Here is a 25,008-nt window from a genome sequence, read left to right as displayed (position 1 = left end):
AATATATATGTATTACAGATAATATACATTTTATATATATACACACACACACACACACACACACACACACACACACACACCTTTCTGCAAACAAGAGGGGGAAATGCCTTATGAAGAATGATGGTCCCCTTTGCTTTCTTCTGCTTCTTGTGAACTCTGACCCTGGCCTTAAGGAAAGCCACAGTCACCCTGAGATCCACACATCACACAGTACAAAACTGTGCTCTGTGCTGGGCAACACTGGGGAGGCTGAGGCAGGTGGAGTGCTGTAAGATCGAGGCTAGCCTGGTCTACAAGTTCCAGGCCTGCTGGGGCTACAGGGAGACCCTGTTTCAAAAAAAAAAAAACATGTGCTCTCCCTATGCTGTCTAGGAGTAGACCTCGGCTTATCCCATTAGGATCCTACAGTTGTGACAGTGAGTCAAGGCCTCAGGTGGTGGGGTGCATGGCAGCCCACATCTGTGGGGCTCTCAGGACCTCAGCCCTTCCCATGAAGTTGTTATCTCTCTTCATTCTTAAGACAACTTCCTCAGTGTGGATACTGTACTCTCCTGTTTAATAAATGGAAAAACTGAGTCAAGAGGTGCTGACAGACAGCTACTAAATTTGGGCCATGATTTGAAGATGGCTGAGATGTAGCTTTCTTCAAAAGACTCCAAAGGAAGAGGATTGCAACATTTTTAATATAATTTCTTATTAATTTTTTGGGAACATCATAAGGATTGCAATTTTTAGTATTTTAATTTTATGTGTATTAGCGGACAGCCTGCATGTAAGTGCACCCGTGTTGTGCAGGAGGACTGCAGTTTTTAGCACAAGGTCAACTTGGGCTAAACACAAGTTGAAAAACGGGGCTGACTGGAATTTTAATTCACATCCCATATAGTTGAGGGGGTGGTCATTCAGTAGTGTGACGTGTGCTTATAAAGGAAAGAAAGTTAATTTAAATTGGTCTGAAAATGATAGTTCATTCATTGCTTCTTGACCACATGGTCTAATAGAGGAGTTGATTTCAGTTCCCATAAAGACCATGAGGAGGGGGCTAGAGAGATGGCTCAGTGGTTAAGAGCAGCAACTGTTCTTGCCAAGAACCCAGGTTCAGCTCCCAGTATCCAGGTTAGGCATCTTACAACCACCCGTAACGCCAATTCCAGGGGAATCTGACACTCTCTTCTGGCCTCTGCAGGCACTGCACACACACACACACACACACACACACACACACACACACACACACAAAGTACACATACATTCAGACATACACACAACACATAAAATAAATCTTTAAATAAAAGATCATGAGCAAAATACTGGCTCCAAGATTTGGCGCAGACTGGGGGTATAGCTCAGTGGTGAAATGTACTTAGCATGTACAAGGCCCTGGGTTCAATCCCCAACACCAGAAAGCGAATTTATGTGCATAGATAAATATTATTTGGCATAAGGGGGGATTAATCTTAAAAATATCAGATTAAATTGGATATTATGAGAGGGATCCTAAAGATCTTCAAACCTGTACACTTTGAAATCGTATGTATTTTAAAAATAAATTCATGAGTTCAAAGCCTAAAGGGATGAACAGGGAAGAGAAGAATAGCTGTGTCATGTTCCCAGCATTAGCTGGAAGCCAGCCCCACAGCTGAACTTCCCAGTCTTTCCTCTCTTTCTCTTTGGGCTTGTTCTTGGGTCTCTTGTTGGGGTTCTCCTCTAACCAGAATCTCAGATTTACTGCTCAGCTCATTCTACTCTGCTACCAAACTGATTTGCAATACAGTTTGTGAAAGACAAGAGCTAGCAAGTCAGAAGCTTTTCCCACACAATTCTCCCCTTGACCTGTTCGTGTGTCCCTGTCTTCCCACTTAAATTGTATAGTTGATGAGAAAATGCTTTCACTATAATCTAAACAACATTGGCAGTTATAATAAAAAGTTCTGTTGCTGTGTGCAAGGCCCCAGAATTCGCCTCAGCTACATTATGTTTCATTCTTGCCACATCCCCGTGCCACCCTGGCCCAAAGATACAGAAGTGGGTACCCGGGGTAGGAGAAATGGATGGAGCCAAGCTGTTCATGTGAGAGACTGTTGTCCCACTTCACAGTTAGCATAACTGAGGCTCCCAGCAGTTAGATACTCAAGGCACAAATATGAGATGGTCTCTCTGACTCCAAAACTTACACCCTTTTTGGTTTTGAGATTGAGGCTGAAGTTGTGGCTCAGTGGTGTAGAGCTTCTACCTAACATGCATGTGGCCCTGGGTTCAATCTCCAGCAGTTGTTTAAAAAAAGAAAAGATTGGCGCTTTCATTACAGAAGAATAAAGGGGGCTGAGCAGATGGCTCAGTCAGTGAAGTGCTTGGTGTACAAGCATGAGGGCTTTAGTCTGATCTGCAGGAAACACAGGAGGGTGCACCCCCAGCACTGGGGAGGCAAGCAGGAGGATCCCTGGGGCTGGCCGGGCAGCCAGTGAGAGACCTTGTCTCAAAAAAATAAGGTAATGACTGAGGAACAGCGCCCAAGGTTGACCTCTGTCTTATACACACACACACACACACACACACACACACACACACACACGCATATACACAACACAAATACACACAAAAAAAGAAAAAGGAAATTAAATGGGCCACACTTGTCAACAAAACGTCACTCTTAACTCCCTATACACTTCATCTTTCCTGTCTTTCTCAGTCTCTTGGACTAGAAATGTGGTCTAAGTGGGATGGCACCTGTTGTTTTCCTGGAAATATATGTTCCATGACTTTCAGCTTTGGAGATCATGCTGAGAACTCAGCGCTCCTTTATTTTTTTCTTACTGGAAGGGTCTAACCATAGGTCTGAGACCCAGGAATGCTTCCCAGGGCTGCCCCGGCCAGAAAGAGACAGCACAGGCCCAGATTTTGCTGCTTTAGTGATGATCCAGCCGGACGGCCACCACTGCCTAGTCATAGGCAGGGTTGACGTCTACACTGAAAGCACACTTGAAAGTGTGAGTCCTATTTACAGGACCCTAGCTTCAGCCCATCGCACAACAGGAGAGAAAAATGGTGTCTTTGAAGGTCAGCCATGTGAAGGTCTAAGAGTAGACCTCTATGTTAAAGTCCATTCTGGGAGAGCAGACGGCTGTCTTGTGAATGTTTCATTGTGCTCAGGTCTTGCCTCTTGCAGCCTCATACAAAGGCTTTTTTGTTGTTGAGAGGCTTTGCTTTTATGTGGTTTTGATAGTTTGGAGGGGAAAGTGAGTTGGGAGAATGGGGAGGGAGAAGCAGCATTCATAAACCCACTTACCTTCTAGGGGTCAGAATGCAGGGGGAGCAAAATGTCAGCCCCTGATGCCACCAGGCTGGAGAGAACACCCCAATGAAATGAATGTGCAGCCGAGCCATGGGCAAGGCAGGGAGTCGTTCAGTGCCAGGAATATCCTCAACCTTGGGGTGCTGCCCTGGCCCCTGAAGGCCCAGAAGGTTTGTGGGTGCAGGTAGGTGGACCAGAAGGTTGTGGAAACAGGATCAAGTCAGCATGAAACCAAGGTGAATGAAACGAAGTTACCCGCCTGAATTGGTTGTCTGCCCTGTGAGTTTGGGAGCTAATGAGACAGGATTTACGTTTTGAAAACCCCTTCCCTTTCTAGGACTACAGATGAATTTTGGGCAGCACACCAATTCCTTCTCCTTCACAGGAACCTTCCAAATATCCAGAAGGAGTGGGAAGTAGGTGAAGAGAAGTAGTCTTTTCCTAGCCTGGCCAAGCCCACCCTCATGTGGGTCACACTCCAACATCTGTGACCTCTGGGGGATGCTGTTGCCACCTATCTGGTGCCTAAGCAGTGCTCCAACACTTGCCCTTGGAGGAGCTTCCAGGATATGGGGTGGCTGGTAGATGGGGAGACCTTCCATGTAGGGATCAAGGCCAGGTACATGCTAGGGAAGGCAGGAAGCTGTGGAGGAAACAAAGCCCTCCTTATCCAAGGGCCAGGAGGCTGAACTCAGCCCCAGGAGCAGCCTCCCAGGGCCCAGTGACCACCTGGAAGGTTGTGTCTGCAAGTTAGAGGATGTGGGCAGGTATTCCTGGCGTGATGTGTTCCAAATGTGCTTCCAAGGCAATAGGCCTACAGAGCCTTTTGAAGGAGAAGTGGGGGCCTTGACCACATGAGTGGAGGCTTACTGTTGGCCAGTTGCCCCTGGAGACTCAGAGCTTATTAAATATGGGGAGATCTTGAGAAACAGTTGGATTTGTTCCTGTTAATTGGCATATAATCCTTGTACGTAGTGCTAGGTTTCATAAAGATGGTTTCTTTCTAGTATGTCATGTGGTGTGACATAGTCACCTACCATACCCTCTCCCTTCTCTCTCCACTGTCCCTCCTCCACTAGTCTCCTTCCATCTCCCAGTTTCTCTTCTGTTTTCACATCATACAAATAGTTGTATGTATTGGAAACAGTCGGTTTTAACTTGTGATCTTCCTTCCCATAAGGCTTCCCACAAGACCTGGAAAGCTGCTTTAATGCAGCTTCAAGAGTTACTGTGACAAGGTGCCCAAAACACCAGTTCCTGAGTTCATTCCCCTTAGTCTGAGTCCCTGGCCATGCTTCCCCTCACTGCTCTGAGTCTCTGTACTTTACACTGGTGTCCTCTTGCCTGCCTGGGCCAGGTGGACTGTCTCAGGACCCTGCAGCACTCAGAAACTGGGGTCCTCTTACCTGCCTGGGCCAGGTGGGCTCTCTGGACCCTGCAGCACTCAGGGCTCATTGACATCCCTCGGCTTGTGGGATGCAGAGCAGGTGAATGGCTCCAGCACCCTTGGTGGGGTGGCAGGCCCGATGCTGGTAAAGGATTCAGACAGGTGTTCATTTGCCTGCATCACCACCTCAAGCAGCCATTGTGTAGATGAGGATGGCCAGCCACATGAACCCAATCAATCCCAGTCAGATGCCCCTGAGGCCCAGCACTGCTAGAATCCTATGAGCGATAAGCAGCATTTTACCACTATGGAGCCATGTGTACATGGTTGAATAGGGAAGGCAGAAAGTGGATTCTTGCCATCCCTGTACAGCCGGAGGGAAACCACAAGGAGGAGCAGCATCCTCCTCAGCTCTGGAGGCCCAAGAACTGCTTGGTAGCATAAGGTTGAACATGAACTCAGCCATACAAGAGAGGATGGCCTCTATCTGCTTCTAAGTAAATACATATCCCCTACCTTGTTCCAACATCTGAAGTTCCTTTTTCTGAAAAATGGAGAAGATTGAGCTGGCCCCAGGGAATGGCCGATGGAGAAGCCAAGGCATTGGGAAGCCCCTGGCAGGTGGCCTACTGGAACACTCCTGTACTCCAAAGCCCTCTGTTCTTATAGGAACCACCACCCCGTGGGTCTGCTTCTCAGCAGATTCAGGAAAAAGAAATGGCCTACAGGCTCCATAGATTGGTTCCATCTCATTTTTAGCCAGACCCTCAAGAGCTACCGTTTCATTACATTGTATGTGGAATGTGTCGGTTCTGTCATGTTCTTCATCACCACAGGAGGTGGTGGCCAGCTGCCCAGGGGTCAGGGCCATGCATCTTCTGTAAACTGGATGGGCTGCACAGTCTGCTGTCAGCAACTCCATCCACATTTCAGTGGATCAATTAAAAATTTCACTTATGTATCTGGGTACATCTGATTAACTGAGAAAAGTAAAGGGGAAAAAGGAAATGACATGGAGAGTCAAAGAACTTGGCAGGTGGGCAGGGCCAAACTGACAGCTGGGTCTTGCCTCACACAACACAGTATTGATTGGCTAGACAGGAGAGCAGGGCAGGGCCCCTGGGACCTGGTGGGAAGCAGAGCTGTTTCAGCATCATCCGTTAGCCGGAAGCCAGATGGATGCAGAGGGAATGCCTTTCTCACCAGAGCTCCGACACCATTCACTTGCTGGTTGACTGGGACATGTGGGCTTTCTCTCACCGATGACAACATAATAATTATCTGACTGAAGTGTGTCAAATTTCCAAGGGCTTTCTCAAATGGTCCTGCAAGTTCTGCAGAGAGGTACCTGGAGGAATGTTGGCTTTCCCTGTGAGCCAGGCCTCAATGTTGAAAGAAACTTCCTCCTCCCTTCTTTGCAGGCTCTTTACTGCCAGCCACAGTCTGCTCTTTGGGGTACCCCAACGTCCTCATAATAGCTGTCCCTCTCAGAAGCCAGCTTTGCATTTGGGGGAAAAATAATCCTAACTCTGAATCAGACCCTTGAGGGAGCCTCGGGGGCCCGCACTGTGGTCTCTGCTGCCCCCCCCAGCCTTCCCCCTACATGTGTTCTTCTCAGCCTGTTATTCTTTGACTTGTAGTGGTTGTTGAAGTGTAACTGACCTGTCACACACACCCCCGTCCCCCAGTTCCTTGCACAGTTAAAGCTCATGGACTACAGCCTCCTGGTGGGAATTCATGATGTGGATCGAGCTGAGCAAGAGGAGGTGGAGTGTGAGGAGAACGACGGGGAGGAGGAGGCGGAGAGTGATGGCACCCATCCCATTGGGACCCCACCTGACAGTCCTGGAAATACACTCAACAGCTCACCACCCTTGGCTCCGGGCGAGTTCGATCCAAACATTGATGTTTATGGAATTAAATGCCATGAAAGTAAGCTGAGTTGCTATCGACTCTTTCTGCATTTAAAGCGGTTTGATTTTTGCAGCACAATCTACCCGTAATCCTAACCCCAGTTACAAGGGCACTGCCGTGCAGGATTGATTCTGCAGTCAAATGCATTAATACAGAGACAGTGGTTAAAGGAAACTGTAATCTCCGATGTTGAGGATGGAACAAACCTCAAACCATGTTTTACATATAACACATACACATGTGTAGATAACACATTATGACTGTCGTGTCCAATCTGCAGGCCACTTGAATCCCAGGATAGCTCTAAATGGGACCCAGCACATTTGTAATCCATGCCATCGTGTCACAACATCCAAAGGTTGGACGCCCTGAATTATATAAGAAATATTTTTTTAAAGTTTTTCTTGCACAGCCCTGTAACCTCACCTATCCCAGAAGCTGAGGCAAGAGGATTACAAGTTTAAGGCCTACCTGTGTCATTTCAGAAAAGCTGTATCAAAAAAGTCCTGTGGTTATAGCTCAGTGATAGAGCACTTGCCTGGCATGTATGAGGCCCTGTGTTCAAGCCCCAGCCAAAGCCAGGAAAACAGCTTAGCGGTCTTCTCTCTTAATTAAATCCAAAGTGTCACAGATCTGTCCCAAGTGAGGCAGGTGTATGCAATCCACTGCGACCCTTGGGTGGCTATCTTGTGGAGCAGCTACATCCTCATGTAGTCCGCCTTCTTGGGGGTGCTGAGACCAGGTCCCAGTGCACAGGGTAAGAATCAGTGATTTCCAGCTCTCTACAGCTGTTCTCCATGAAGGGATCTGCGACCTTCCCATAAAGTCAGACCATCTGAATCAGTATCTATGTAGTTGTTTACTTTTGACTTTAACTACATGTCTGTGAAAAAAAAATGTATATACATATATATTACTGACAGGGTAAAAATGTCCTCTTTATTTAGGGATCTGCGACCTTCCCGTAAAGTCAGACCATCTGAATCAGTATCTATGTAGTTGTTTACTTTTGACTTTAACTACATGTCTGTGAAAAAAAAATGTATATACATATATATTACTGACAGGGTAAAAATGTCCTCTTTATTTAAATAATAAAGCATTTGATTTGTCTTTATTTTTTTCTAACTCTGACATATCAGCCAAGTGAGTTTTAGTTTATTTATCAAAGTCATTTCTAAAACAAAATTAGATAATCAAATGTGCATCTCTTGCTGGGCATGGTGCCACATGCCTTTAATCCAGTCCCAGCAGGCAGAAGCAGGTGGATCCCAGCCAACCTGGTCTACATAGCAAGTTCCAGGCTAGCTAGGGCCATAAGGAGACCCTGTGTCAAAAAAAGCCAGGTACATTTCTTACTATTCATAATTGAAGCAATGTATTTTTGAAAATATGTAGAAAGTAGATAATGAAGGCAATAAAATCCTTTATCCAGTACTAATTCTGTATGTTTTACAGAACATTCTAAAAATAGCATTTTTCTTTACACCAAACTGATGTACTATCATTTACAGAAAGAAAAGATTAGTTTTAACTACTTAGTTTTTACCCTTGGACTTTGTTCTGGTTTGGTTTCCACTGCTGTGATAAACACCATGACCAGAGGCAGCTTGGGGAGGAAAGGGTCTACTTCATCTTACAGCTTCCAGTTCATCATGGAGAGGCTCTGAGGCAGTAGCTGAAGCACAGACTGTGGAGGAACACTGCTTACTGGCTTGCTCCCCTGGCACGTGCTCATCTAGATTTCTTAACCTAGGACCACCTGCCCAGGGGTGGCACCATCCACATCACTCAGTAATCAAGAAAATGCCTCACAGACACGCCTACAGGTCAATCCAATAGAAGCAGTTCCACAACCGAGGTTCCCTGTTCCCAGGTGTGTCAGGTTGACAGCTGGGGCAATTCACACAGCCGGTGCTGGTGCTGCCAGTGCCCCTGGGTTCTCATGCCTCTGCTCTGCTGACATTTTGGTGCAGGGAGCAGGAGGGTTGCACACCGGCTTCTGTGTGCTTCTCTTCCATCCCGCTCCTTCCTGGCCTGCATAGCTCACGCCCTTCCACGACTTCACAGCCTCTGCTCTCCTGCTTTCCAGACTCGCCTAGGAAAGAGGTGTACTTCATGGCCATCATTGACATTCTCACTCATTACGATGCAAAAAAGAAAGCTGCCCACGCTGCAAAAACTGTTAAACATGGAGTAAGTACACGGCGTCGTGTGTCCTCCTCCCTCGTGAGTCCCTGGTATGGGCTGTAGTGTGGGCTGCTCCTTTGTGCTCTCTGCGCCTTGTTCTCAGCCCTCTAGTGATGCTCATTCCCATTGGGGGCCTGTACAGCGTAGCCTGTGATGCCACCTCCCTGTCTTACCCTGGCTCTTGGGTTCTTGAAGTCACAGACTCGGCCTCCCACACAGGTATTTATAGCCATGTGTACCTCTAGAATGGTGAACAACATCCTCCAGGTTTGAAATCCTCTCCAAAGATTGAAGAACTGGAGATAGTTCAGTGTTGGAATGTTCCAGACTGAAGCAGTATGCTCCACAATATGCAGGATTGTATTTCTTTTCTTGTGTTTTTTTTTTCTTTTTCTATTACAGAAACCTTTTGAGCCTTAAGATAAGCATTTCATGTTCATCCTTATGATATGTTTTGCTTACTCAGAATCATCACTGTTCTGGGTGTGCTGGCTTGTTGAATCCACATGGGAAACCTGTGCACATCCCCTTTAAGGGTATTTCAGTGTGATCTCACACCAAAACCTTTTTTTAATAATTTTTATACAGGGCAGCATAGAACCATTTTCATGTAAGCATATAAGTACTTTGAGAATATTCCCTCCAGACCCCACTCGTTCTTCTCTCCTGGCCCCTACAGCGTGTCCCTTTTGTCAGTGGGCAACAGTGAGGACAAGAACCCCAGGAGTAATTTCCAGGAGCTTGGCATCATGGTAGATACCTGTAATCCCAGCACTTGGGTAGCTGAGGCAGAGGATTGGGGGTTCAAGGCTAGCCTAGGCTACTAGGGAGACTGTTTCTAAAACAAAGTGGGGAGACTTTGTCTTTAAGAAAAATGGGGAGCATTGGAGGGTTCTGAGTGGAAAGGTGTTTCATGGCCAGTTTGACGTGCAGTCACGGGTCTGTGGTGTCACCTGTGATGCTGCTACAGGCTTTGCCCCTTGCTCGCTCACCGATGCCTAGGAATGTTGTTCCTTAGCCAAATAGCAGAGGTGTTTGTGAGTGATGGTTCAAGAGCAGAGGCTGCTGGAGTATGGCTAGTGATAGCTTGCCTAGCACACTCAAGGCCTTGGGTTCAATCCCCAAGACTGTCCCCCCCACCCCCCAAAAAATGATTAGCTTAACTTTGAGCTGCATTTGGAAATAGCCATAGACACTGAGTAGTAATTTCAGGAGATCATGAACTTATATCAGTATTCTTCTCCTTCAAAACTGCCCAGGCTGGAGCTGAGATCTCTACTGTGAACCCAGAACAGTATTCAAAGCGTTTTTTGGACTTTATTGGCCACATCTTGACGTAACCTCTCACTCAGCCTCGGATGGACATGACCATGGGAAGGCCAGTGGTGGCTTCGGTGTAGGAAAAATGAAAACCAAACTCATTGAAGCACTCACCTTGCAGGAAGCAAACCTCCTTGTTTACATCTTCAGACTGAGATGACTGAAGTGGGGGGCTCCTCGCTTTAACAGCTACCTGATATTTCCCAGCATCGTTCTAGCTATTTCTGACTGTGTGTGTGCTCATGCACTCTCTCGTGCACATTTTAAATTAATTAATTAACTAATTAATTAAAACCAATTGGCTTAAATCAGAGTGTGTAACAACTAGACCCCTCTCTGATCCCAGCTATCATCCAGTGAATGAATGAACGTACAAGCACATGGGAGAGGGAGAAGTGACCATGTTGGCATCACACAATAAACTGTAGATCAGTTTGTTTTGAGTTGAAAGATGTGAGACTATTTGTAATAATGATCATGTTTAAAATAAAATCTAAAAACTGACTGCAGCTGTTACCCTTCTACCCAGCACGCAGACCCTCCTTGCTAGTTGTCACCTGAGCCCACAGCTCTGTGCAGAAGAATGATGATGTTTCCGCGTGTACTGGATCAGGGTTCTGTCCTCACAGTATCATGACCCCTGGTTATTCCAGGCTAACCAAGAGGCTGATGCCAAGAAACTGTCTACATTTTCAACTTCCGTAAATATGTCCAGGAAAACTGCTTGCTTCTCTTTTCTTGTCTAGAGATTCTGCATTGTTATGCCCTTACTTTGGTCTGTAGGAATTCATGCTACAAAGTAAAAGTAAAGCTTATCTGAATGGTGCATAGTTTGGGGCAATAGTAACTACATCTCCCACTGCAGGAAGATGAGGAAGAAGTTAGAATCCTCCTGTGACTGACGGCAAATCCGAATTATAAGAGGTTTATGTTTGACTATGGTTTAAACAGTGGAATTTTGTTATGAATTATCCCTTTAACTGAAACCCTCAGTTTTACTGTTTACATGGTTAGAAAAACAGGGATATTTTTGAATCTAAAAATTTAATATACAGCATGTGATTTTTGAAGTTTACATGTAAAGTCATTTTATGACATAGGAAAAATAATGTTTGTTGTATTTTGAAATGTGTCCTGCAGTTGTGTTTTGAGTGAATGTTTTGTTCAAAGTACATGGTAGACAGTCTTTCACCATAAAAGGAAAAGGATTTTGTTTCTCCAGATGTATATTTATCAACCTAATCGTTTTTTTTAAGATTAAACCCCAAAGCTGGTTATGTAAGTTCATTGCCCTAAACCATGCTGATTGTGTGTAACCAAGTTAAAAAACTTCCACCATTGATTATGAATCTACCAAATTCCCTGCAATTCTAAAGGCCTCATTATTAAATATTAGACTTGCTTAGAGTACTTTATGAACTTATATGCTGTGCTAAAGCTGTGCCTTTAAAACTCTTTGTTTAATATGTGAGATGGTTTTTGTAGGCAGTTTTAGAAAAGGAAAAAAAGAAATTCTGCCCTTCAATAATTACCTACAAGACAACAAGTCCCTTGCCAGGCTGCCTTTTCCAGTCACGTTTGGCCTCTCCAGGTGCAACTGTGCCCAACATGTGTGGGCTGCCTTCCACAGTGCCTGGAAGCCAGCAGAACACCATCTGACTACTCTCTCCTGACCTGCCACAGATATGTTGCCTGATGATGTTAACTCCACTGTAACATAGTTGTACAAATCTGTATTTGATGCATTTGAAATAATCAATGCTATGATTTGGTTCCTGGCCACCATCAATTCTGGCATCCAATCTGGTTCACTGTTCTGAAGCTTTGCTCTAATCTTTGTCCCAAGACTTACAAGCCCAAGACCCTGCACAAAAGATGAAGGTACACACACATGATCTGAGTGACCATTTCCTTTGTAGCCAATCTGTGTATTGCTTTTAGAAGTTTACAGAAAAGCTTTGTTTTTGTCTTTAACTGTCTCTGTCATCCAGATAAGCTGTTTGAACAGAGCGAGGATGTGTGCCGTGTATCCCCCAGTGCTGATAATACTCTCCAGTCATGAGCGAGCTTTATGAATAAAGCACTTTGATGACTCGCAGTTGTGCTTCTGTGTCCTGTATAGACGCATTGGAATTGTTCTGGGGGAATCTTTAGCATGTTTGTGGGGAGGTGAAGAATAGTATCTTTTCACTATCTGGAGTCTTTCCTTTAGTCCACAAATGGTGAATGGTAGACCCTTCAGGACAAATGGATTTCTTATACAAGAGACAAGTAAAAAGACACAGGGTTGAGGGAGGAGACAACCCAGCAGATGAAGCCCTTGCCCCACAAGCAAGAGGACCAGAGTTTAAATCCCCAGCACCCTCCTAAGTGCCAGGTGAGCGTGACAGCCCACTTGTAATTCTAGCACTCCAAAGGCAGAGGCAAGAAGCAAGCTGCCAAGCTAGGCTAGCCACATCAGCAAGCTCTGGGCTCAATTGAGAGACCCTGTCTCAAAGGATACAGTGGGGAGGGATCGAGGGATACTGATATCAGACCTCAGGGTCTACATACACATGTGCCCATGTATGTGCACGCACACCCCCCCACACAGACACATTAAAGAGAAATCTGCTGAGTGAATATCCTGTAAAGTGTGATTATTTCCAGTTGTAACCAATCTTAGTTTAGTGGAGCAGTATTTTTTTTTTTTTGAAGCTTCATTGGGTACCATTGGAGAGAGGGCTGTTGATGGTATTATACACACATTGCTTGCTACTATTAACAGGTGCTACAAAACTGTGTTTGCTAATGCAATTGATGTATTAGGATGTAATTAAGCATAATGTACACTGCATGTTGTTGGTGTGCAGGGTGGTCCACAGGGAACTTTAGGCCAGAAGAAAACTACACCCTACTGACCTGAGCTACATAGGAAGACAACAGACACACAGCTAATGGGTACATCAGCCAGCATTGCTGTCCACTGCAGTGTGATGGTTTATATACACCCATCTCAAGTCAAGGAGCATACCACTCAGCCTTTGTAGAGGTCACGTGAGTTTTAGTTTACTATTCACATTTTCTAACCATTTCGCATGTTTGAGACAGGGCTGCTATTGTTATTGAATTCCTTTTTTTCAGTGTGTGACCAGTGAGGTTTGGGTCTTTGTACCCCTAGTTCCATCATCTCCGTAAATTCTGTGATTGCTTTGTTTTTGCTACCTTTGCTGAGTGACTTCCTGGTCAGCAAGGAGTTTAGTTCCATTTTCCTTATGGATGATCTGAAGGAGGACTTTCATCTTGGGTATTTCATGAATTGAAAGTTTTCATAATAGCAGAAAACTACCAATTTCTAATTCAAAGAGGACAAAAGTTATTGTGAAGCATTAACCCTTAGCACTTTTGGAAATAGTGGTTAAGTGCAGTCAAGTGTGGTGGCATACATCTTTAATCCCAGCACTCAGGAAGCAGAGGCAAGCAGATCTCTGTGAGTCCACGGCTAGCCGGTCTACATAATGAGACCCTGTCTCAAAATATAGAGAGGGGGAGAGAGAGATGGAGCAAAAGGTCCAGGGAGATGGCTCAGTAGGTAAGAGAATTTGCTTCAAGCCTGAATTTGATCCCTCCTGGAATCCCTATAGTGAAAGCAGAAAATAAACTCCTACAAGTTGTCCTCTGACTTGTATACATGTACCATGGCATGCATGCATACACACACACACACACACACACACACACACACACACACACACACAAAGAATATTGTTATGACTAAAATAGCCAATGGGAAGAGAGGGGATAAAATAATAATTGGAGCTGGGTGTGGTGGCACATGCCTTTAGTCCCAGCACTTGGGATGCCAAAGCAGGCAGATCTTTGTGAGTTTGAGGCCAGCCTGGTCTACATAGCGAGTTTCAGGACAGCCGGGGCTAGAGGGAGACCCTGTCTCAAAAAGACAAAAAAAAAAAAAATTGAGTAAATATTATGAAAATACATGATACATATAAAAATGCCATAATGATGGACTCCCATTATTTTCTATAGTGAATATGTAGTAATAAGAAAGAAGATGGGAGCTGGCAAGACAGCTCAGTGGGCCAAGGCACTTGCTGCTGAGCCTGAATTCAATCTCTGTGACCCACGTGGTAGGAGGAGAAAACTGACCCTTTCAAGTTGTCCTCTGACCTCCACACATAAACACCATGGCATGTGCATGCTTACACACACACACACACACACACACAAGCATTTTTTTTTTTTGTCTTTTTTGAGACAGGGTCTCCTTGTAGCCCCAGCTGTACTGGAACTCACTATGTAGACCAGGCTGGCCTCGAACTCACAAAGATCCTCCTGCCTCTGCCTCCCAAGTGCTGGGATTAAAGGCGTGCGCCACCACGCCCGGTACGCGTTTTGTTTTTTTTTATGTGTATGTGTGTATTGCCTGCATGTAAGTACACCTGTGTCATGCAATGCCCATGGAGGTCAGAAGAGGGCATCATATCCTCTGGAACTGGAGTTACCACAGTTGTCGTCAGTTGCTGTGTGAGTGTTGAGAATCGAACCCAGGTCCTCTGAAAGAGCAGCCAGTGCTCTTAACCTCTGAGCCATTTCTTCAGCCCATAAATATAGTTTTTAAGAACTTTTTTAAAAAGGTGGGGTCTAACAGAAGGAAGTTAGGTCATTGGAGAGTGCTCTTGAAGTGGGTATTGATATGACAGCCCCTTCTGGTGTCTCTCTGTTTCCCAGCCACAATGAGGTAAACAGACCTCCTCTCCATCACTTTAATGACACAAAAGCCCAAAGTAACAGGGCCCAGTAACCGTGACCTGAAACCTCTGAACCCATGAGCCAAGATAGACCTGTTCTCCTTTTAAGTTGATAATCTCTGGTGTTTTGTCACAGAAGTGGGAAGCTGGCTAACACACCAAAGTTCCTCCCCTCACAGGCCGTCTGTGGATACCTGTGTGTTTTTCTGAGCTGGTATCTCTAATAAGTGGTCCTGGAAACCACTGAAGTGTACTAAGAAAGTAAGAATTGGTAACTTAACCTAGAGTGATTATGAAAGTTCCTTCCTCAAAGAAAACCTTGAGTACAGTGAATACCTTTTTATCAAACTGAGTGCCCTTCAGTTTATTTTATTTCTGTTTTGCAATCACATGAAAATCCTGCCAAAAAGCAGTTAAATGCCATCATCTGTAATTTTCTCTCTTAAACACTGTATTCAGTTTAAATTCATAAGATGGGACAAAAGATTACAGTTTCACAACATGGGCTGCAATAGATCTATGTTTTATAAGATCCCTCATTTGTTGCTGAAAGAGGTGTTTCAGATGAAGGCACTGTCAACCTGAATAACAGTAGGGAGTGGCTGACTTAAACATGATTTTATTCAGACATAGGAGGCTTGCGATCTGACTCTCCATACTATAGTTGGAGGTAAAAGGATGGCAAGGGCTAAGGCAAAGTAAGGAAGGTTATATAAGTTGTTTTGAAACAATTATCCTTGGATCAATGACAAAAGTACCACTGGCCCACTATCAATTAGGCCATTGCTAGGCAGATGTTCCTGTAAGTGTGGTGGACTTTGTGAGTGTTGTGTCTTGTTTGAGGTCACAGCAGTTAGTGACACAGCCAAGGTTAGAACTCAGTCCTCTCTTCCCACTTAGGACTGGGACTCTCCTGGGATCTCACCACCATGCTAATGAAGAGTTCATCTACAGTGTTTTGTTTCTCTAGCATTTCTTTTAATCTAGTTTTGTGGTTGTTGTTGTTGTTGTTGTTGTTGTTGTTAGTTGTTCAGAATTTTTTTCAAGTCATGGAGTCTCACTTTTAATTTTAGCTTCTTTTCCTGTTGCTGTGATAAAATACTCTGACAAAAGCAACTTAAGAAAGAAAGGTTTATTCTGACTTCACAGTCTGTCGTGGTGGGGAAGTTGGGATGGTAGGAGCATGAGTCACATCACATCCCCAATCAGGAAGCAGAGAGTGATGAATGCATGCTGCTACCCAGCTCCCTTGCAGCACTTACACAGTCCAGGAGCCCATCCAGAGGCTGGTGATGCACAGTGGGTGGGCCTTCCCACCGCAATTAACACAATCAAGATAATCCCCCAGAGGCCTCTCTCCCAAGTGATTCTAGATCCTGTCAAGTTGACAATGCTAACTAACCATCACTCTGGGGGATCCATGGTGGCTCATGCCTTTAATCCCAGCACTCAGGAGGCAGAAGCAGGTGGATCTCTGGGAGTTCAAGGCCAACTTGGTCTACTTAGTGAGTTCCAGTCTAGCTGGGGATACAGAGAGATCCTGTCTCAAAAAGAACAACAACAAAAAATACTCCTAAACCTACTACTGGGCAATCTCTGGAGGCAAAACTTAAAAATCTATCACGGAAACATATTTCTTGACTGTATCTCGTATGTGGGTAGCTTTGGAAGTCACTATCTTAAATAGCCTCTCAGACTCCTATATTAAAATCTACCCACCCAGGGTTCAAGGATCATTCCAGGGGGCAGGGAAGGAAAGATTGTAAGAGCCTTAACACAAATGACAGAATGTATGGATCCCAGTGGGGGAGTGGGCTGTGGGAGGGTGCCAAAGGGGAAGGGGGCATAAAGATGATTTTCTGTATGAAATACACAAAAATTCAATTTAAAATTTTTTAAAAAGAAAGTACAAAAAAATAGCCTCTCCCACAGATCAATGACATTGCTTGTGTGCATTTGTGTATAGATGCACACACGTGTGTGCTGTTCACCTTTTCTTTATTTTTTTTTTTTTGAGATGCTGTCTCTTATTGGGACCTGAGGCTCATCTCTTAGGTGAGACTAGACCTCTTAAGTCAGCAAATTCCAGGCAACCTGTCTCCCTTTCCCAGAACCTGGGTTCCAAGCACACACCTCCATTTGTGGCTAAGTACTTTATCAACGAAACCATCTCCCAAGCCTCCTCATCACTAATTTTTTTTTCTGGTCTATATCTTTTTCTTCCCTTTTTCCAGTACTTTCTGCTGGTCGACAAACAAGGCAGCTTCTTATTGACTAGAACAGATGTCAGCAAACCCTTGCCAGAGGGCCACACCAACTCACTACATTCTATTGTGAATGAAGTTTTATAAGTACTCACCCAAGGCCCTTCATGCATATTTCCTGGGCTGGTCTTGGGCCACAGCAGCAAAGTTAGTAATTGGGACAAACTTTACAGCTCAGGAAGCCTAAACTATTTACTATCAGCTGTTTACATGAAAATAACCTCTAAGGTTTGGAGAGCCTGTGCATTAGCTCACTCAAATTCTTTTTATCTGTGACTTTTGCTAATTCACTGTAATTAGATTCCCTGTCAGAACCTAATTATACCCAGAGTTGGTATGACAGAACTCCACAGTGAATGACTATCACATGTGAATCACATTCCAAGATTTCCTGATTAGGTAAAAGTGTGCTATATTTCTGTGTTGTCATACATGTTCCTGGAGGCTTAGATAGTACACAAAGAACTTTGCTTCCATCTGAGATGAGATTTCTCTTGCTTTCACTGAAGCTGTCACAATTGCATGCTTTTTACTGAAGTTATACCTCTTCTGTGTTGTAGTTATTTGAAATCACCACAGTTACCAGTGGAATTTCCTATCCCCAAACCCATTTAGAAAATATCTTAAATATAAATTATTTAGTCCATTTGTTAAAGTCCTGCAAAAACAGGTGGCTAAATTCTTCAGTGTATTAGGGTATCTTATTTTTTCAAGAAAAAATTTTAATGTATATATGCTATTTTTTTCTTGGTACCCAGGGCCTTGCACACACTAGGCAGGTGCTCTGCCACTAAACTCTATCCCAGCCCCTCCCACAATTTTCATATGTTTTTGACCTCAGGGTCAAAACATGTAATCACCTGGGCAGACTGTTCTTGCCTTAGCACCCCTCCCCAGAGCTTTGGAAGTTGGTACCTGAACTGCCTGTTAGTACCGTGTTCCATGTGGGCTTGGATCCCCCTCCATCCCCAAATTGCAGATGGCAACCACTGCTTCCTGCTCTGCATCTTAAAACTCTGGTTGGACCAAGCAGAGGGTGGGAGCTTTCTGCTTAACTTCTGAGCATGGAGCCCATTCTCCTCCCACTCCATTAAAAATATTTCTATTAATTCTTTGAGAATTTCATATAATATATTGTGATCACATTCACCTCCAGCTCCTCCCCTTAACTCCTTCCAGATCCACCCCCTCACCTGTCTATCTCCTAATTTTGTGTTATCTTTTTTTTTAAATAACCATTGACTCCAAATATGCAGCCTGTGTACTCCTAGACATCCGCTGGGGCCATCCACTGGAGGATGGTCAACCTACCAGAGGCCACACCTTAAAAGAAAAATGACCCCCCACACACACCCAGAAGCCCAGAACTGTCTATAGCTTCTCAGTTAGGGGTAGGAGTTATGAATCCCTTCCTACTCCATGCTAGAATGCTGACTGACTTGATCCCATGCAGGTCTTGTGCAGGCAACCACAGCTGCTGCACATTCTTGAGTGCAGTGGTCCTGTCATATCCAGAAGATGGCTTTGCTCCAGTCCTCCTCTGGCTCTTAATCTTTCTGCTCCCTCTTCCATGATTGTCCCTGAGCTTTGAGGGGAGGGGCATGATATGGATGTCCCATTTGTGACTGATCACTCCTCTGACACACTCAACACTTGGACCAGTTGTGAGTTTCTATATTAACCACCTTCCACTGCATAAAGGAACTTCTCTGATGAGGTCTGAGAAATGCACTTATCTATGGCTTGAGAGTTTTGAATTTAGAGAGCAGCTTGTTACTATTTAGCAGAATAATAGAAGTAGGTTTACCCCTAGGCCCTGTGAGCTCTTCAACCATGGATTCTTGGCCAGATTTGCAGTACCAGGCATGTGTTTTTTCCTGTGGAGTGGACCTTAAATCCAAACAGAAAAGAGTTGATTGTCCACCATGACATTCATGCCACTATTGCACCCATAGGCATATCTTGCCATGCAGGTCAGTATTGCAATTCACAGGGCTCACAGCTGGGTAAGACCGTTGATAGCTTTTTCTTCCCAGCATCCTGTTACACCTTCTAGTGCTATGAAACCTATTGGCAGAGAAGAAGCTTCCTGGTCAGTTCCAACTTGATTTCTCAATGTCCTGTGACCGATGTGTGTGGTGTCTTCTGCTGTAGGGTCTGACCATCGAATTCTGCTCACTTCATTTTTTTCCTCCAGATTGTGGAGTTAATTTAGTGAAAATCAGCAACCTTCAGTTCGTATAAATAAATAGCCATGGAGTAGACAGCGCATGTTACCACAGTGACTACAGATGCACAGATCTGTTGTCAAGCACAGGGTTCTGCTTCATTATTATTATTATTATTGTTGTTGTTGTTGTCTTTTTTTTTTTAGGCAGGGTCTCCCTGTAGCCCCAGCTATCCTGGAACTCACTGTGTAGACCAGGCTGGCCTTGAACTCACAGAGATCTGCCTGCCTCTGCCTCCCAAGTGCTGGGATTAAAGGCATGTGCCACCACACCCAGCTATTATTTTTTATGTATATGAGTGTATTGCCTGCATGTATGTAAGCACATCTGTGTTTTGCAATGCCCATGGAGGTCAGAAGAGGACGTTGGATATCCCCTGGAACTGGAGTTAAGGATGATTGTTAACAGACATATGGGTGCTGGGAACTGAACCCAGGTCCTCTGCAAAAGCAGCCAGTGCTCTTAACCACTGAACCACCTCTCCAGTTCCCTACGTGATGCTTTGTAAAATGGTTTTCATGTCACCATGAAGTAGAATTCAAATTTGACAGCATCCTTAGATTAACTCACATGTCTGCATTAAGCTCAACAGTTCATAAAGCACTTTTCTTCATAGTCTCTTGTTTAAATCACAGACCACATCTTTACTGGTACCCCCTGTTCACAGCTGAGAAGTCTGAAGGTGTAGCTCACATAGCTAACTCTTTAGCCAGCTCATCTAACTGGTGCTTTGTTGTTGTTTGTTCCAGCCGGCCTGGAACTCACTATGTACACCAGGCTGGCCTTGAACTCAGAGATGCAACTGCCTCTGCCACTCAAGATCTGGAATTAAAAGGCATGTGCTGCCATGCCCTACTTACTAGTGCTTTTAAAATATTTTTTATTTGTTTATTTTTATTATATGTGTATGAGTGTTTTGCCAGTGTGTATATAAATGCACCTGTGTCATTTGATGCCCATTGAGGCCAAAAGAGAGCATCGAATTCCCTGGAACTGGAGTTATGGATGGTTGTTAGCCATCATGTGGGGTCTGGGAGAGCAGCCAGTGCTCTCTGAGCACTGAGCCATTTCTCCAGCTCTGCTAGCGCTTTTTTTTGATCCACTTTGCCCACCACCCCTACTTTCTAGGTTACAAAAATGTTGCATGTCCTATTCCATTGATGGGGTGTGGAGTTAATCTGCTCACTGGAAGTTTGGACTTACCTGGTTAGACACGTTTGGCTGTCCTTGCTTATAGCTTTTATTGAAATCTGCTGCCTTTTGGGACTCACTCCATTGGTTTCACCAGAGCCAAGATGAAGTTATCCCTTAAATGCGAATCTCGGTGCTCTGGAGGTGTTTTTCAAGTCTATAATCAATTTACTTTTAACTTAGCAAGACTCCAGTTGATAATCTGTGTGGGCCACCTCCAGTCAGTTGGATGGCCTCAGGAGCAAAACTGGGGCTTTGTAGAAGAGATTCTTTCTGGGGTCCCCAGCTTCTGCTCCTGTGTGAGTTCCAGCCTGCTCTGAGGATTTGGATGTGTCTAATTAGTCTCCATAACCACACAAGCCAATTCCTTGCAGTAAGCCTAATAGCTGTTTCCTACTTGTGTCTTCTGGGGACCACTCCAGGGGTTGTGTGGCTTTTTCAATAGCAAGAGCAGGAAGCACTGTTGGATGGCACGGTAAAGACCTATGGGCTTGCCCTAGGAAGCCTACAAACACAGAGAGTGTTGGTGCCACCATCGTGTCTGAAATGACCCTCGAAATGTCCAGTGCATTTGGTTTGTATCAACGCCAACAGAAATACCCTTTGTCATTTACAGGTTCAGGAACAAGATACACTCATGCGTTATTAAGGAAATCAGGCCTCCACCTCATCAGGAGATCAAAGAGCAGCACATTGAGAGTGGTCCTAGAATGGAGAATCCATGACAGTATTTGGTCCCAGACTGACTCAGGACATAGAGAATTGAAAATACAATCAGGGGGCCAGGGAGATGGCTCAGTGGATAAAGGCACTTGCTGTGCAAGCCTGATGACCTGAATTCAATCTCCAGAACCCACATGAAAAGCCAGGCGCACTGGCATACATCTGTAATCCCAGCACTCCTGTGGAGAATTGCCCAAAAACTAACAGGTCCCCTAGCTTATAGTGCACAGTGCAAGGGCAGGAAAAGAGCGAGCCTGCCTCAGAACAAGAATGGGCTGGGGAGATGGCTTACCAGTTAAGAGTGCTTACTGCTCTTTCAGAGGACCTGAGTTTTGTCTGCAGGACCTAAGTCAGGCAGCTTACAACCACTCCAGCTCCAGGGGAACACACCCTCTTTCAGCCTCTGCAGGCACACACACATGTCATATACTCACACACACACACACACACACACATACATACATACAGAAAAAATGATGATAATAATAAAAGGCAAGAATCAGCTCCAAAATGTTGTCCTCCATATACATGCAAGTGTGCATCTACACTCATACACACAGAATAAAAGTAAATAAAATTTAAAATAAATGAAAATGGAATAAAAAAACACAACCAGATCCTGGCCAGTAATCTAGACATGAAGCTCTGTGAAGATCTGAAGATGTGGACCTGCACACAGAGCTTCACCTCTGTAGGGAGCATGTCCAAGGTCAGCCTGCCAAGACATTGGCCTGGTGACTGTACCATGTGTGCATTCAAGAAGTAAGCCTAAAACCAGGTATGGTGGTGACCTTTAATTCCAGTTCTTAGAAAGCAAAAACAGGTGGATGGATCTCTGGGAGACTGAGGCCAGCCTGGTCTACATAGTGCTTCCCAGGCCAGGTGGGGCTACAGGGAGACCCTGTCTGAAAAACAGCAAAAGAAGGGGGTGGGGAAGAAGAGGGAGGGAGGGAGAGAGGCCTATAGAGCTTTCCTATCAATGAATAATTTATACATGAAAAAACTCTCCTGTAAATTCATTCATCTATTAAAACAATGAGAACACTAACAGAAATTGTCATAATCAATTTTTTCAGCCTTCTGGACATCAGCCAAAAGCTTGTACAATCTAAGAAAAAAGAAAGACAACTGAAGCTCAGAAAGAACACTGGGCATTTTGTGGCTTTTTTCTCTCTCCATGGTATCCTGAAAACCGGTATCTTCACAGCACCAATAACTGAAAACCAGGGCCCACTGGAAGGGAAGGAATGGATTCCCAGATCCCCAGAGACCAGCCACAGAGAAGTTCCACTATCTGACCTGCCCAGCAGCTCCCTGGAGCAACCCACAAAATTTTCCTCTGTTTGACCAGAGAGCCCAGAAAATGGAAAAGGGTCTATCCCCAGAGCATTTCTTGGCAACAATCGGTGCTGGCTGTCCAATATCTCAGCTGCCTTAGATGGTGATATCAATTTAATAAACAAAAAAGCTAAAACAAAAAATGTAAAAGAAAGACAGGTTGGGTGCACACACCTGTAATCCCAGCACTGGGAAAGCAAAGGCAGGAGGGTCCCCCAGGTTCAAGGTCAAAACCAAACCAAACCAAAGAAACAAAGCAGAGGGAAGAGCTGGTTCAGTGGAGAGGCTCTTGCTGCACAAATGTGAGGACTAGAGTTTGGATCCCCAGCACCCACATGAAAGCTGAGCAGTTGTGAGGCAGAGACAAGAGATTCCTAGGGCAAACTGGCTAGCTCTAATGCGCTGGGTTCAGCAAGAGATCTGCCTCAGTAAATAAAGTGCAGAGCTATCAAGAAAGACACCCAAGATGAACCTCTGATCTCTACATGCACACACACACACACACACACACACACACACATGCACCCACTCACATATAAGCCCACACATGCAAATATGCACGTACACACAAAAATAAGTAAATAAATAGGGAACCTGTATAGTGGGGTGCTCTTAAAGTATTCATCGAATTTCAAGAGTAGAAATACATCTAAAAACTGAAGAAAGAGCTCAAACCAATTTGATGACTGGTGGTTTCTGTCCTTTATCCACTAATATGGAGTAGTGCAATGCGTTATTTAAATTTTATTATTCTTTGTCCTGTGTGGTAGGCGTGCAAAGGCTGCCGAAAGGATGTGATACCAGCCAGCTTGAGATCTAAAGAACTGAGGAGGTGGGGAGATGAATGGGGAGAAGGGACTGTTTGGGCACAGAGAATCCCAGACACATTTGAGACAAGTGGTGTCCCATGACTGGCCTGTGTTAGATGCCTACACACTCAGGAAGCTGAGGGCAACAGGGGTGGTGCACACTATCTGTACTGCAAAGGATGGTGTGTGGAGCTCCCTCTTCGACATAGGAATTACTACAAATGTGCCCAAATGTGCAAGTAATATCTGTACATCCATAGAAATGCTATTTACATAAGCAAAAATGGGGAAATTATTGCAATGCCTGGTAGAAAGGGGCTGTTAAGGAAACGGTTGTTTAGTCCAAAGGAGGGAATTGGATTCATTGCTACCACGAGGCCAATGGGAGCTCAGTATGCTGGTGTCTAGGAAAAACTGACCAAAGAGAAAGCAGTTACAAGAAAATCTTGCTGTTAAACAGTGCATTGAGAATTCCATTTGTGTTGGAAGTGGATGGACAGTGCATTGAGGAGTCATGGCATATCTGATGCAAACACAAAAAATTGGTTGCTGTGGTTGCCCTGGGCCAAGGGAGGTAGGTGGGTGGGAAACAGAACTGAGAAAGAGACATTCCCTGTATGTCGTTCCCTCTTCATCTTTCCCATCTATTCCAAACAGAATTTGAACCATAGCCCTTTAAAACACTGAGGATACAGGATACAGAAACTGAGGGAAAGGTTTTCACTTTCAGAATGTTCTAGACATCCTTAGGGGATTCACTGCCTCTCTTGTTTGGGGGACTTATTTCCGTTAAAATAACAAAGCCAATGTGAGGCTCCAAGATCCAAGAGTGGACCTTGCCTGCACTGCCCACTTCCACCTACATGACACTGAGGATTGGGCCAGTATGGCTGCACATGCCTATATTCGATCACTACAGATGCTGAGGTGGGAGGACTGTGAATTCAAGGCCAGCCTGGCCTAAATCGTGAGGCCCTGTCTCAGAAACAAAACCAACCATTCTTAAAAGGAATGAAGGTTCCGTTTCTCAGAGCCTGCTCTGGAGTCAGGAAAATAACTCAGGGCTGACAACTCAAGGGGTACTCAAGGAACACGGAGCATGAAAATGTCTAATTTCAAGTATAATTCCCCGTTTCTCAAGATAGTTGTGCTACTTGAAACTGCTGCAGAAGTGTGAAGAAGCCCAAAGGGCCGTGAGGCTGCTTTCCAAGCCTTCGTATTTATAGAGGACGCTGTAGTCCCTCAAGACTTAAATTCTCACTTCCACAATCTCAGCACCCAGCAGATTTCATAAATCCTGCTACACCTGGGCAATGACTGGTTGATGGTTGAGCATTCTCAGAGCAGTACTGTATCACAGAACGCAGGGATGGTACCAGATGTAGACCTATACCTCCTCATTAGTCTTGAAGTCAATGTCCATTCAACACTTACAATCTGTGAAAAATAGGATGGTGAAACTCCTCCTGCTTCCTTCCTCCCTGTTCTCATTTTTATTTCTCACTTATTTTTTATTTATTTGTTACTTCCCAACCATAATTCTCACAGGGACAAGAACAAGCCAGACGTGTGAATCAGATGTCAACAGCAGCCTAATGTCTGCA

At 44.7% G+C, this 25,008-nt stretch overlaps 1 protein-coding gene across 2 annotated transcripts in view; it reads left to right on the top strand.

Moving 5' to 3' along the window:
• Pip4k2a (phosphatidylinositol-5-phosphate 4-kinase type 2 alpha) overlaps positions 1-12,201 on the top strand; it is a 172,940-nt gene extending 160,739 nt beyond the window's left edge. For both annotated transcript variants that reach the window (XM_008831721.2, XM_008831720.2), the window contains 3 exons: positions 6,368-6,611; positions 8,686-8,789; positions 10,043-12,201. In XM_008831721.2, the coding sequence (XP_008829943.1) occupies positions 6,368-6,611; positions 8,686-8,789; positions 10,043-10,123 (429 nt within the window). In that variant the 3' untranslated portion in view covers positions 10,124-12,201. The remainder of the gene's footprint in view (positions 1-6,367; positions 6,612-8,685; positions 8,790-10,042) is intronic.
• The last annotated feature ends 12,807 nt before the right edge of the window (positions 12,202-25,008 follow it).

This window comes from Nannospalax galili, unplaced genomic scaffold (genome assembly GCF_000622305.1).
Source record: "Nannospalax galili isolate Female #2095 unplaced genomic scaffold, S.galili_v1.0 scaffold14, whole genome shotgun sequence".
Lineage (NCBI taxonomy): Eukaryota > Metazoa > Chordata > Mammalia > Rodentia > Spalacidae > Nannospalax > Nannospalax galili.
Note: the sequence above shows the minus strand (reverse complement) of the source record. Positions and strands in the feature narration are given on the sequence as shown.